The sequence below is a fragment of the Camelina sativa genome, chromosome 12, assembly GCF_000633955.1.
Source record: "Camelina sativa cultivar DH55 chromosome 12, Cs, whole genome shotgun sequence".
In the NCBI taxonomy this organism is placed as follows: domain Eukaryota; kingdom Viridiplantae; phylum Streptophyta; class Magnoliopsida; order Brassicales; family Brassicaceae; genus Camelina; species Camelina sativa.
The window spans coordinates 29,781,000-29,795,978 of NC_025696.1; the positions used below are offsets into that span (position 1 = coordinate 29,781,000).

The 14,979-nt window shown below is 38.9% G+C and overlaps 2 protein-coding genes across 2 annotated transcripts; both read left to right on the plus strand.

Annotated features, from left to right (window-relative positions):
* LOC104732889 (ras-related protein RABG1-like) lies at nucleotides 1–1,411 on the plus strand. Its single transcript, XM_010452487.1, has 7 exons — nucleotides 1–130; nucleotides 247–273; nucleotides 401–500; nucleotides 577–723; nucleotides 790–870; nucleotides 952–1,091; nucleotides 1,181–1,411. Exons 1-7 carry the CDS (start codon nucleotides 75–77, stop codon nucleotides 1,272–1,274), a joined length of 645 nt encoding a protein of 214 aa, XP_010450789.1. The 5' UTR covers nucleotides 1–74; the 3' UTR covers nucleotides 1,275–1,411.
* On the plus strand, nucleotides 8,638–11,307 carry LOC104732890. Its single transcript, XM_010452491.2, has 2 exons — nucleotides 8,638–10,719; nucleotides 10,942–11,307. The coding sequence occupies exons 1-2, from the start codon at nucleotides 8,697–8,699 to the stop codon at nucleotides 11,064–11,066; spliced, it is 2,148 nt and encodes a 715-aa protein (XP_010450793.2). The 5' UTR covers nucleotides 8,638–8,696; the 3' UTR covers nucleotides 11,067–11,307.

The window sequence follows — 14,979 nt, forward strand, 5'->3', positions numbered from 1 at the left end:
TCGGAGAACTTTGAAGAAAAAAAAAAAGAATCAGAGAATAATCTCATAGACTTCTTTTCCTGTGCTTATGGAAAATGAATTCTTGGAATGAAAAGAAAAAGCTTAAGATCATTCTTCTCGGAGATAGCGGGTATACTAATTAAAACTTCATCTAAAGTTTTCGAGATCTCTTTTCAAGAACTAGTGTTTACCTATATCTTTTTCTTTTTTTCTTTCTCTTTTGATGTTTTCTAACTCTTTATGCAGGGTAGGCAAAACAACACTGTTGAACCGGTATCCTCTTTAGAATTAAAGCACATTTCAATATTTTGAGTTCTGTTCAATCTTCGGCTTGCATTATTTTCATTACCTCTTTCTCTATCTCTCCATCTTTGTAAGAAACCCTAACTTGTGGTCCAAGATACAATAACAAGGATTTCAAGCAGCTACATCAATCTACAGTATACGTAGATTTTATCACCAAGGAGCTTTGTATCGGAGAAGAAAATTTCAGTTTACAAGTAAATTTATTAAAAGCCCTTACTCCACAAAGTTAATCTTTTTTTATTCAAAAATACTTCTTTTTCCTTTACACAGATTTGGGATACGGCAGGACAAGAAAGATTTAAAAGTATACCATCAAGGTTCTATCGAGACATAGATTGTTGCGTTCTTGTCTACGACGTGAATATCTTCGAAACGTTTAAATCTATCGACAACTGGCACGCCGAGTTCATCAAACAGGTTGCACATAACCGTTTCTCTTGAGTACTTAAAATCACTCTAACTCAAATTCCTAATAACTTTCAGGCAAATCCAATGACACCTAGCAAGTTTCCCTTTGTCTTGGTGGGCAACAAGATTGATATAAACACCGGAAAACCCCGAGTTGTAAGTTTGACATATCCTCTCAATCAAAACTTCTCTCTGGATCCATCTAAAGTCTTATTTACGCGGGTTTATCTTACGCAGGTTGCAAAAGAGATAGCAGAACAATGGTGTGGCTCAAAGGAGAATATAACACACTTTGAGACCTCGGCAAAGGAAAAAACCAATGTAGAAGAAGCATTTCTGGAGATGGCCAAAAAGGCTCGCTCAAATGAGCATTATTTGTGAGTGTGTATATACTACATAGATCTTTTTTAGAACGGATAAAAACCAATGATTTATTTAAGGTTTTTCATATTTTTGTCTCTTTAAGGCCCATATATGTGCCCATACATATGCCCGTACATATGCCCATTATACATATAAGCACACCACTGGAGGGGAAGCCAAGACGTTGTTCTTGCTAAAGTAATCGACTACCGTACCATATGTTGTTTGTTATATTAATTCAAAACAAGGGATTTAAAGATTGTGCTTCCACTTCCACATAACACTTATTTACGTAATGAAAAGAAGGCCCATATATGCCGATAAAAAGTTCTTATTTTGCTGTCAGAAACAAAAAAAGAATGTTAAGCAATACGTTACGCATCTACTTCATCGATTTATTTAGTTCCAGGAAAAACGGTATATCTCTTAATTAAGTTCAATACTGATCGATGAGTTCCTCTCCAAAGTCCAAACACACATAAATCGCTTACCAAAGCATACAAAAATGTTATTTATTTTGCTCTCTATATATGTTTTGCTTGGAACATCTCCCACACAAACTAGATATTTCCTAATTATTACACTTGTTTTTCATGATATTTTGAAAAAAAAAAAAAATCAGAAAACACCGGTTGGATTCCTATAACATTGATTCCAAGCACAATTTTTGGTTCGGTATATATTGCATTGGCACTATATATAAGTATGTTGTTCATTCTCAAAGCTCCATAAAGTCTTTAATGGTTCATGTTATAAGAACATAAGAAGAAGATTTGGTTTTAAAAAATCATTATCTTCAAACGCTTTTTGTACTCTTCAACTTCTTCTCTCAATATGTCCGAAACCGAGATACAGTGAATTGGTTGGAACTTGGTCTTCATTTAAACGTACTCAAAATCAGTGTGATCTTGAGTAATTTCATCGATCATGTGACTCAAAATATATTTGAGTATAAGATTGATTTCTCCCACTAAGCTAGCATCAGAAATTTTAGTTAAAAATTCGTAGGAATAAAGTAAGTACGACAAATCAAGCTTTACGGCAATGTATTGACCGTAATCATGTTATCAAATGATTATATTAAATAATAACTCAGTATATCTACAAAAATTGGATAGCCTAACTTTATTATTTTGACGTTGGATCGCCTAACTTAAGAATACAAAAATTTACATTATCTTCTTTGTACGAACCAATGAACTCTCGACTCGTGTCTTGTTCCCTCTCACAAACCCATGTTTCGTCCAAGGAAGCATTGGTCAAACTCCAAATCCCACTTGAGTAATTACTAAATTAATTGTTTTTTAACCTTTTTTTTTATGAAGATAATTAAGAATTACAAGATGCTGTACCTTTTCACTTCACCATTGATCTTCAACCACGCGTCCATTGAGGCATTGCAGTACGTGGGACGTGTCCATGACAAGGTTGGCGTTGCCAATACGATTCAAACTCTTGCCGTTTCAAAGAACAAATCGACACGTGTGTTTTTGGGCTCACCAAAAACTAAGATATTTATAGAATTAATTTTGAAAAAAATATATTCTTGAAAAGGAAAGGACTGCTTAATCATAAAGGAAAGGATTAGCTTTAGAATGATTGATTTGATTTACATTAGTAGCCAAGATTACAAAATATCTCAATAAGATTCCAACTATTGTTTGCTTTTAAATCTTGGTCACATGATTTAAGATGGGTACTTGTGGTGGTATCCTCCCTTGATTAATAACTCCAACCTTACAAGTCACATGATTAATAATACACTAATACACATTTCAATGAAGGGATGATTGTTTTCTGATTTTTTTAACAAAAGTTATATTCTATCCCTAAAATAAAGGAACCCTTTTTCTACATAGTTCTTATCTCTTTGTGTTTAAGTGTTATGATCTTCACAACTACAACTCTACAAGTGTCGATACTAATTTCAATACAATTTGGCATTGGAAGAGTATCAAAACTAACTAATATTTGAAAACACTATGTAGAATGGAAGACTATATATATATTAGCTATCAGTGTCGATAGATAGAAATGCTTAAATAAAAAGAAAGTGACAAAAACACAAAACCAAGTACGCGCCCATTTATAAGAATCAAGACCATTAGACCAAGTCCTTTTATAGTTAAAATTGACGAAGTCTTTTTCTACTTGCGAAACGACCAAAAAATCAGAAACAAAACCGAAGTAGGATTCTACTTGCGAATAAACATATCTAAATCAATAAAAATTCCAAAAGTAAAACAAAACTAAACACCAAAACAAAAAAATAGACTAGCTAGCTAGTATGGCTCTGATACCAAATATAATTTTATTCGATAAGATTAAGAACAGAGAAATTTAAAGAATATCTCTCTTCATTAGCTCAAAGAAAATACCTCAAAACTTTAAGCTCTTACAAACTCTCAAACTTAATCTCTTATAGGTTATGCTACATCTCAGCATCCCGTATATATATAAGCTCTAAAGTATATTCTCCTAATCTTAAATGGAAACCTTTCTTATTCCTATTACGTTTAGATATCTCCTAAATATAATCCCAATTTCCATTTCTCTTTGATTAGCTTGATCTCCAAGCTTTACTTCAAGCTTACACCAACATACTCCTCCTTAAGCTTGAACTCTAAAGCTGCTAAGTCTCTAACTCCCATGAGCTCTCTCATTTGCTTGAACTTGATTCTTCCTAACGCCTTTGTGAGAATGTCCGCCTTCTGACTGATGCCTTCAATATGCTCCACTTCTACCTGCCCATTTTCGACACATTCTCTTATGAAATGATATCGCCGAGCAATATGTTTACTACGTCCATGAAATACTGGATTCTTTGCTAATGCAATTGCTGATTCATTATCAATTCGAATAAGAACCCTCTCAACCGAATTCCCAGTAATTTCTGCTAACAAATCCTGCAACCAAATTGCTTGTTTAGTAGCTTCCGTCCCTGCCATATACTCAGCTTCACAAGATGATAAAGCCACAACATCCTGCTTCCTTAAACACCATGTGATCGGACTGTTCCCAAAATAGAAGATATGTCCATAAGTACTCCTACTATAGGCTGGATCATCACTGTGACTAGAGTCACTGTAACCAACAAGTTTAGGTAACCTTGATCTTCCATAAGACAGTCCCAAGCTTACAGTTCCCTTTAAGTACCGTAAACATTGTTTCAAGGCTGCACCATGTGAAACTCTTGTACTCTGCATATATCGCGACAAAATTCCCACACAATATGAGAGGTCCGGTCGAGTGTGAAGTAAGTATCGAAGACAACCTACTCGCTTGCGATAGACAGTTGCATCAATTTCCTCCTCCTTCTCTGCCTTTGATAACTTCAACTCTCCTTCCATTGGTGTGTGAACTGAGTTGCAGTTTCGTAGACTAGCTTCCTCTAAAATCTTCAATGCATAGCTCGTTTGATCAAGCATTATTCCTCCTTGGTGTTGCCTTACCTGAATCCCAAGATAGTATGATAATTTTCCGAGATCACTTATGTCGAACATTGACGACATCTCCTCCTTAAACCTCATTATGATCACTAGACTTGTTCTCGTGATGAACAAGTCATCAACATACACTCCCACTATCAAAAGATCATGATCGGAACTCTTTCTGTATACTGAAGGTTCTTTTGAGCAACGAACAAACCCAAACTCCATGAGAATCCGATTGAGCTTGTTGTTCCAGGCTCTAGGAGCTTGTTTTAAACCATACAAGGCCTTGTTGAGTCTATAGACTCTATTCCTTGGACTCACTAGCTTCTTCAAAGCTTCTCGGTTCATTGTTCAAACAGAGCAATGCCAATTCTCCTTCTTCTTGTGCAATCTGAAAACAAACGTAATCTTCAAGGTACTTTGGCTTAGTTCGTATTCTTTTACCTTCTACTTGAGGAATTATTGCAGGTGATTCTTCAAGTTCTGCAGGTGGTTCTCCATCTGAGTTTGATTGCTCATCTTCAAGAGTTTCTTCACTGAATGTGTCATTTACGACCACAGGTTAGTCAGACGACTTGTGTACCTTATCCTTTCTGGGATCATCACCTCTAATATTACCAATTGTAAACTCAAAACTCTCTTCTCCATCCTGTCCAGAATTATTCTTGCTGCAGTTCCACCCTTTTGCTTCATCGAACACAACATCACGGCTAACTATGACTCTCTTGGTGTCAGGATCAAACAACCTATATGCTTTGGAACCAGGCTCGGTTCCTAAGTGAACAAGACAGCGAGTTCTATCATCCAGTTTTTTTAGTTGAGCTTTGTCTGTCTTAGCATATGCAATACAACCAAAGACTCGAACATGTCCAACCGCCGGTTTTCTGCCTAGATAACATTCATATGGTGTTTGATCCTTGAGTGATCTCGTTACAACCCGGTTCAGTAACTAAGTAGAGTGTCGAACAGCTTCACCCCATAGATAGTTTGGTATCTTCATGTGTTTCAGAATACTTCGTGTCATCTCCATCAAAGTTCTGTTTCGACGTTCTACAACTCCATTCTGTTGCGGAGTGTAAGGAGCTGTCAAGTGTCGAGATATGCCAGAATCTTTGCAGAAAGAGTTGAACTCGTGGGATACGAACTCCCCTCCTCTATCAGTTCTAAAGGTCTGAATCTTTTCTTCTGTCTCCTTTTCCACCATTGTTTTGAACTTCTTGAACTTCTCCATAGCTTCACTCTTTTCCTTTAGAAGGATGGTCCACATGTACCGTGAATAATCGTCGATAAGCACAAATATGTATCGACTTCCAGCACTTGTACTTGGTGTTATTGGACCGCAGAGATCCCCATGTATAAGTGCTAGCCTTTTTGTTGACCAAAAATTAGTTGCTTGCGGAAAAGGTTGTGTAGATTGCTTACCGAGTAAACACGAGCCACAAATCTCTTTGTCAAGTGGTTTACTTGGACCTCCCAACACATGCTCATTGGTAAATATTGATGATAGTGTAGTATAGTTAACATGTCCCATCCTAGCATGCCACATACTTGATTCTCTTGCAGCTAAGAGATTTAAACAAACGCTGTTTGTTAATCCCATGTTAACTTTATACAGCCGATTCTTAGACCTCTCTGTTTTAACCAAAAGATTTCCATTTTGATCTCTCATTGTTAGATACTCTCCCTTCAAATGAATATCACAACCAGCCTCTGTAGCTTGTCCTAAGCTTATGATGTTGCTCCTTAACTCTGGGATGAAATATACTTCAGTCATTATTCTCGGTTTTCCATATGAATCAACAAAAGCAATGGTTCCTTTTCCTTTGATATCAATCCTTGAGTCATCTCCAAATCTAACTTTCCCAGTAATTGACTGATCGAGTGTGTCAAAGTATCTCTGATCTCCGGTCATATGATTGCTTGCACCGTTGTCAAGATACCAAATATTATTCCCATCTGTGCTGGCTTCAAACTTACTCGGCCTGCAGTACTTTTCGTTTAGATAGACAACTTCGTGCATCATAAGTTGATCAGCCTCTTCTGTATCTTTAACCTCACTTTCTTTTGCTTCAACTATACCTAGTTTCATCAAACGCTCTGGACATTGTGAAGCCAAGTGACCTACTTTGTCACATCTAAAACAAACCACTTGGGATGGGCCTTCCAAGTACTGCGACCACGTCCTCTTCCTCTGAAGGATCTTCCACCACGTCCTCTTCCCCTGTATTCTCCATTGTATTCTCGGCCTTGTGACTCTTGATTAACATACATAAGTTTGCTTTGATCCTCTTGAGTATCTTCTTCCTCAGAGATACGTTCCTCATAGGCTTTTAACCTGCCAACAATATCTTCGAAGCTTACGGTATTGAGATTTAACACTTGTTCAAGAGAAGCAACCATATGTATGAACTTTCTTCTTGGAAGACTCGATAAGAACTTCTTAACGAGTTTTGACTCTTCAATAGTTTCCCCGAGAGAGGCTGTTTTTGAGGAGATTGCAGAAAGTTTCTCTGCAAAATCATCAATCTTCTCGGATTCCTTCATCTTGAGTCTGTCGAATTCAGCCATTAAGGTCTGTAATCTCGCTTCTTTGACCCTCTCAGCTCCTACATGTCGGTTCTTAATTGTTTCCCAGACCTTCTTTGCTATGCCTAAACCTCCGACTTGTAGTATAAGGGCTTCCGGTATAGATTGCAGAATTAATGCTATGGCTAGGTTATTCTTATCACTATCGATCAGCTCTGTTTCGACTGCCTCCCATACCTTGTTAACCTTAAGCACAAAACTCATCTTTATGGCCCAAACCGTGTAGTTAGTTGTGTTTAGCATGGGACATGATATCGAGGACGAAGAAGATGATCCTTCTCTTGGTTTGTCTCCGGTAACTGCAATCTGCTTGTCCTTGTTATCTGAACTCACGTCGTCCGTCATCTTCTCACAGCTTCCTGATCTTCTGGCTCTGATACCAAATATAGTTTTATTCGATAAGATTAAGAACAGAGAAATTTAAAGAATATCTCTCTTCATTAGCTCAAAGAAAATACCTCAAAACTTTAAGCTCTCAAAAACTCTCAAACTTAATCTCTCATAGGTTATGCTACATCTCAGCATCCCCTATATATATAAGCTCTAAAATATATTCTCCTAATCTTAAATGGAAACCTTTCTTATTCCTATTACATTTAGATATCTCCTAAATATAATCCCAATTTCTATTTCTCTTTGATTAGCTTGATCTCCAAGCTTTACTTCAAGCTTACACCAACAGTTCTTTAGTCGGATGTACATGCATGTAAACATATATAACGAGTGATATATTTTGGTGTGGGACAGAGATTTTCAAAATAACTAACAAAGCAAAAATTTCTATCATGAAGCTTTCCAAGTAACATGATTTGCTTCCGAAGCCATAGCGCTGGCTTGGCTACGAAGGCATCATGGACTCCTTTTTGAATTTCAAGAATATGTCACGATCAAGAAAATAAATAAAGATAAGTAAGTACTATACTTTCGAGTCTATATATGCCTCTAGTTAGCCTGGTCTTATATTCTTTTTGTGCTATAATATTTTTTTGTTCCTGTCAACTTGTCAAACATATACTATATCTTTCTCATTTCGAGTCTGATAATTCAGTTAAATAAAAAATAAAGAGTAAGGAAAACATCAATTAACCTTGCAATAACGATCCATAAACCAAACGAAATGATGAGGAATTAAGCTAGGAACAATATAAAGTGGCAAATGACAACCTCGTATGAACAAAACACGTGATTCGATCATCAAAAGAACACAAACTCCACATATAATATGGCGAAGGTAAGTAAGGTTGTTCAAAATGTATCCAAAGTCTTAACAGAATTTCATCATCACCATCCTCATCATTCATCATCATTACCCATCTTCACATGAAGATCGTTTTTTATCTAATATATCAATGAACTTTAATAATTATATAGTTTCTTATAACGGTAGAAATTGGAATAAGACAAAAGGAACACTTGCTTTAGTTTATAAAACTATACTTTTCAAGGTTCATGCATGCATACTTTTTTTTTTTTCTCACGAGATGGATAACATTTGTTAAGCAAATAGAACAGTTTATATCTAACCATGTGAACTTTTTTTCTTATAGTTATCCTAAATAAAAACACCAATAAAAGAAAACCTTGGAAAAAGGGTTTGATATGCTTTGGTTCAGTGCTGTTGAGAGGCGGAAGATTGGTCTTTCGTGTGCTCTGGTTACGTTTGGATCTCGGAGGTGGATCGGAAATCTGTCTTCGATTTGGTCTGGGTTCACTCGGGACTTATGGGATCTCTTTCTCTATGGTGGGGATCGAGTTGGATCGAATCTTATCGGGCTGATTGAGGATTCGATACGGTACGGGTGGATTGAGGATTTGTATCGGGTTGGTTTTATTGAGGTTGATTCGATTCGGGTTGATTGCGAGTGCGATAGGATTTGCTTCCGGATTGCATGGCGATTGATTTTGCTTGTTATACATTGTCGAGATTTTCATATCATGTTGATTGAGGCTCCACCTGAATATACTATCGGGAGGATTCATTGGTATGTTAATTATGGTATGAGATCAATTCTCTTTCCTTGGTTTGTCAGATGGGTATCTCGTTACGATCTTGTATTGGTGATTCTGGAATGTTTTGTGATGTTCTCTGAGATATCAATTTCGGACAGATTTTGTCTATCCCTTGACAATGGGTGTTTTGTTCAAGTGGTATTTATCCGCGAGCTCAGTTTGATAGGGTGGTTTTATAACTGCTGGATCATTCTTTCTTCAGTGGGCGATTTGTCTGATTTTCTGAGAGAATTGTGTCTTGCGGTGTCGTGTTTTTCAGACCTCAAGGAGTTTTGGTTGTGTCGTTGGTGGTCTATCATGTCTCAGTTAGCACTCAACAAAGGCAAAGCTCCGTTGGTCCGTACGGAGACAGTGAGGATCGCTAATTCGGTTTTGGCTCAGAGAATACAACAATTCTCACTGACTCTTATTGGGCGTTTGATGAATCCAAGTGTTCAGCAAATGGAGTCTTTGGTGGCTAATCTACCGAAGATTTGGAAGCTGGAGGACAAGGTGGTAGGAGCAGACTTGGGTCAGGGCTTATTTCAGTTTAATTTTGAGGCTGAAGAGGAACTGCAGGCGGTGCTGATGAACGGTCCATACCATTTTGATGGGTGGATGCTCGCGTTGGTGAAATGGGAGCCTATCATATCATCTACTTATCCCTCCGCAATCAACTTTTGGGTTAAGGTAACGGGTATTCCCATGCATCTTTGGGAAGAAGCGACTTTGAGAGCAATAGGTAAGAAGGTGGGTATTCTCAGGGAGATTGATGAGGAGACTGGAAGTTTCTGTGTGACTGTTAATGGCTTTAATCCTCTCCTTTTCAAGATGGTTGTTCCCTTTGAGTTTGGAGATGAGGTTATTGTCTCCCTTGAGTATGAGAAGCTGACAGGTTTTTGTGAGCATTGTTCTCGTCTAACTCATGATGTGCGTGAGTGCCCAGAATTGAAGAAGGGAGCGGGGGAGCAGGTCGCGGAACAGCAAGTGGATAAACGGTTTGTTCTGAAACATCATCTTCAGGGTAAGCAAGGGGGATTCAAAAGTGAAGGTGGTTGGGAGAAACCAAGGAAGCATGTTAAGAGGGCTTTGGATTTCCAGGGTCACGAGGGTATGCACGGAGATGGGGGTGCTTATGGTTCCCGATATCAAGAAAGGTTCCAAGGTTCAACGTGGGGACAGAAAAAACAGTTTACAGCTGTGGAGTCTAGTGGCTCTGGTGGACAGAGAGGTTCGCAGATGCTAAGTGGTGAGTTAGAGGGACAGGTTCCTTCCTTCAATCTGAATCGAAAGGGTATGGGACCTGTGTGGCCAAAACCGTTGTATAAGGTCAAACAGGGGAGCGCGGTGAAACAGAATGCTGTTGCAAAGAGATCCCAAGAGGAAGAGGATGCGGTTGGGAGAGGTTCCACTTCTCAGGCTGTTACGGTTGCTCCGGAAGAGACTCTCACCGGATTGGTCAAGGAGGGAGAGGAGACTGGCTTTATGGAGGAGAATGATGACTTGTTGGAGGAGGGAGAATATCCCGAAGGTGATGATGCGGTTATACCTGATACTGAGTTGGGTAAGGAGGACGACACTCTCACCGAGCAGGGTACGGATTCACAGTCGGATATGACTGGTGATTCACAAGGTAAACCTCCTGTTTTAGTCTTGCCGGATTCGGTTTTGGGTCTTGTTAATAACGCTTTGGCTGATGTTAAGCTAGTGGATCCGGTAATACATAGGGTGAGACTTAATAGGCCTAATGTTAGAAAGGGTGTTAGTGGTTCAGGAATAGTTGCTAAAAATGTTGTTAGGACTTTGGCTTCTCCGGGGAAACGGTTATTGGCTAAGGCGTTATCTAAACCTGCAGGTGCAGGAAAAAAACAGAAGAGTCAGGGGAGGCAAGATATTCCCTTGAGAGGTAAACCAGCGGATGGTAGTCGTCAAGTCAAGAAAGGGACGGTGGCTCTCCCGAAACCACCGGCGCACACGTGAAGATCCTGAGTTGGAACTGTCAGGGCATTGGGGTTGATCTGACAGAGAAGTATTTGGGTGATTTATGGAAGCAACATCGACCAGACATTTTATTTTTATCAGAAACTAAGAAATGTTTTTCTTATTTGCAAAAGTTTCAGAATAAGTTTGGTTTTAATAATTTGTATACTGTTGAACCCTGCGGGACAAGTGGTGGTTTAGCATTATTTTACAAAGATGAAATAAAACTCTCAGTTCTTTATGATTGTGATCGCATTATAGATGTACAAGCTTTCTTTGGCCAACAATTAGTTTATATGTCTTTTATTTATGGGGATCCGGTCCCCCAAAATCGAGTAAAAGTATGGGATAAATTATCGGATATCGGGTCTTTCCGTGTTGATCCGTGGTTTATGATTGGTGATTTCAATGAATTGAGTGGTAATCATGAGAAAAGGGGAGGTGCTTTGCGTCCAGCCTCTTCTTTTGTGCCTTTTAATTCCATGATCCGACATTGTGGGATGTTAGAGTTTCCTTGTTATGGTGAGCATTTATCATGGAGGGGTAATCGGTGCAATAACCAGGTTGTTCGGTGCCGGTTAGATCGTGCTTTGGGTAATGAGGACTGGCAAGGTTTTTTCCCGAATTCCAAGGTAGACTATTTGGATATGATTGGTTCTGATCATTGTCCAATTTTGGCAACTTGTCTGAAGACACATATAAAACGGAATCGGCAATTCCGTTTTGACAAATGCTGGTTGGGGAAGGATGGATTATCCGGGGCAGTTGAGTCAGGTTGGAATCGTACTATAAATTTCCGGCCTACGGGCTTTGTGGATAAAATAAAGAATTGCAGGAATTCGATTTCTTGGTGGAGAAAGAATAATATTTTTTCTGGCCCAAGACTCATTTCGTCCTTAAAGGCGGCGTTACAGGAGGCGAAAATGGATGATTCAATTTCTCAGGAGGAAATTCGAGGTATAGAGAGGAAATTAAAAGAAGCATATCGGGATGAGGAGTTATATTGGCAACAAAAGAGTAGGAAGTTCTGGTTAAGGGTTGGGGATAAGAATACAAAATTTTTCCAAGCTTCTACTAAACAGCGTCGGGTAAGAAATAGGATCATTGGTCTTTTTGATACAGATAATGTATGGAATGAATCGGCTTCAGGTATGGAGAATATTGCTACAAAATATTTTGAGGACCTTTTTAGGAATTCAGATGCTCAAGGTGTGTCAGAGATGTTACAGGAGGTTACCCCTTTAATATCGGATACTATGAATAGAGATCTAATTCGGGATATTTCTGAAGCCGAAGTTCGGAAAGCTCTGTTTGCTATGCACCCGGAGAAGACACCAGGACCTGATGGTATGACGGCCTTGTTTTTTCAACGATTCTGGTCTTCCTTAAAAGGGGATTTAGTGGCTCTAGTCAGAGAGTTTTTCCGTTCAGGACGTTTTGACCCGTGTTTAAATGAGACGAATATTTGTCTTATTCCTAAAGTTGATCGTCCGCAGCGGATGGCGGAGTTTAGGCCGATAAGTCTTTGTAATGTGAGCTATAAAATTATTTCTAAGATCCTGTGTTTTCGGCTTAAGCGGTTTCTCCCATCTTTGGTTTCCGAAACTCAGTCGGCTTTTGTTTCGGGTCGTTTAATAACGGATAATATATTGGTTGCGCAGGAGATGTTTCATGGGTTAAATACTAATAATAGGTGCAAGTCGGAATTTCTGGCTTTCAAAACGGATATGAGTAAGGCTTATGACCGTGTAGAATGGGCTTTTTTAGAGGCAGTCATGGTTAAGTTAGGGTTTGATCGGAATTGGATCTCTTGGATCATGTGGTGTGTATCTTCGGTGTCGTATCAAGTTCTTCTTAATGGTCAACCCCGGGGTTTTATTAAACCACAGCGGGGTCTTCGTCAGGGGGACCCGTTGTCACCGTACTTGTTTATACTCTGTACAGAGGTTCTGATAGCGAATATCAAAAAGGCAGAACGGGAGAAAAAGGTAACGGGTATCACAATCGCCCGGGATAGTCCTACCATTTCGCATTTGTTGTTTGCTGATGACAGTCTTTTCTTCTGTAAAGCAGAGGCGACAGAATGTCAGACGGTCATGGAAATTATCAGGAATTACGGCAAAGCCTCAGGACAAGAGGTTAATTTAGAGAAATCATCTATAATGTTTGGCAAGAAGGTTCCTACTGAGATAAGGGATCAGTTGAAGTCAGTTATTGGTATTACCAAAGAGGGAGGTATGGGATCTTATTTGGGCATTCCTGAAAGCCTCCAGGGTTCAAAAAATAAGGTTTTTGGATATGTCAAGGATCGATTGGATGATCGTGTCAATGGTTGGAATGCAAAGCTTTTATCAAAAGGTGGTAAGGAGATTATGATTAAATCGGTGGCTTTGGCACTTCCCACGCATGTGATGTCCTGCTACAAATTGCCGCAAGAGTTGACATCTAAATTAACGAGTGCTATTTCCACTTTTTGGTGGAAATCCAACGATAAGGCTCATGGTTTACATTGGGTGGCTTGGGATAAACTATGTAAGGATAAGTGTGATGGGGGTCTAGGTTTCAGAGCCTTGGAACAATTTAATGATGCTATGTTAGCAAAACAGTATTGGCGTTTAATTCAACACCCGACGTCATTAATGGCGAGGGTTTTGAAAGGCCGATATTTTAGCAATAAACACCCGCTTATGGCCAAAAAACCTTCTAATCCCTCCTTTGCCTGGAGGAGTATTTTTTCAACGAAAGATTTAGTGGAATATGGAGCGCGATGGGCGGTAGGTTCGGGTAGTTCTATTTCGGTTTGGAGAGATCCATGGATTCCGGATATTAGACCACGTCCTGCCAATGGTCGGGGACGACTCTGGTTACCGAGCTTGATGGTGAACCACTTAATTAATCCTGTCACGAAGGATTGGCACTTGCCTACTCTAGAAGAGTTTCTGGATCCGGGGGATATACCGATTATTCGGCGTATGTCGGTCAGTAAGGTCCAGCAACGGGATCGGTTAGTATGGCATTTTACCAAGTCAGGGAAGTATACGGTTAAATCAGGTTATAGATTAGCCAGAGAACTGATGACGGAAGTCGAATACGGACCAACATGTATGGCCCTCAGGGCCCAGGTGTGGAAGCTGGATGTTCCCCCAAAGGTCCAACATTTTTTCTGGCAGATTGCGTCGGGCACCCTCCCAGTGCTCGAACGACTTGCGTATAGGGGTATCCGGTGTGATACACTCTGCAAACGGTGTGGGGCTGCACCAGAAACTATCAATCATGCTCTCTTTGAGTGCCCTCGCTCGCTCGATGTTTGGGAGTTGTCCCTAGTTTCGTTAGTCCCCGATGGCTTTCCATTTGCTTCAATTTATGCAAATTTAGACTTTATTTTNATCTTCTGGTAAAAAGAAATGACACGTAATTTTACATAGTAGTAACAACGTTCATAATTCCAAACTCATATAATCATAGTTTACTAAAAAAGAAAATCTAATGAGATGATAATGAGTTATAAAGAATGGACAAAAACATCACGATTTAATGGTGATAAGATTGTTCTTATCACTTAAACAAAAAAGGGACAGGGAGTTACAGGTGAAGTGTTCCTGGTCAAATTGAAACTTGGAAATATTAAAGTTCTTGAAATAGAAAGGTTTATTTTTAATTGAAAACGATATTTGAGAACTACACATCTTAAGTTGCCTTACAATCTACGCATCTTCTCTTTCTCTATCCTATTAAGAAAACTAAAAATAGCATTTTCTGATATTTGTTATATATATAAATATTAACCCCATTTATATAGAAGTGAGATATCAGATTTTTTTTTCTTTATAGTAGGTGAAACTCTTGAATTTAGGTACAAAATAATTGTTCGAAAGAAGAACTTGATAATACGAAAAAATTGACCAATTATTGG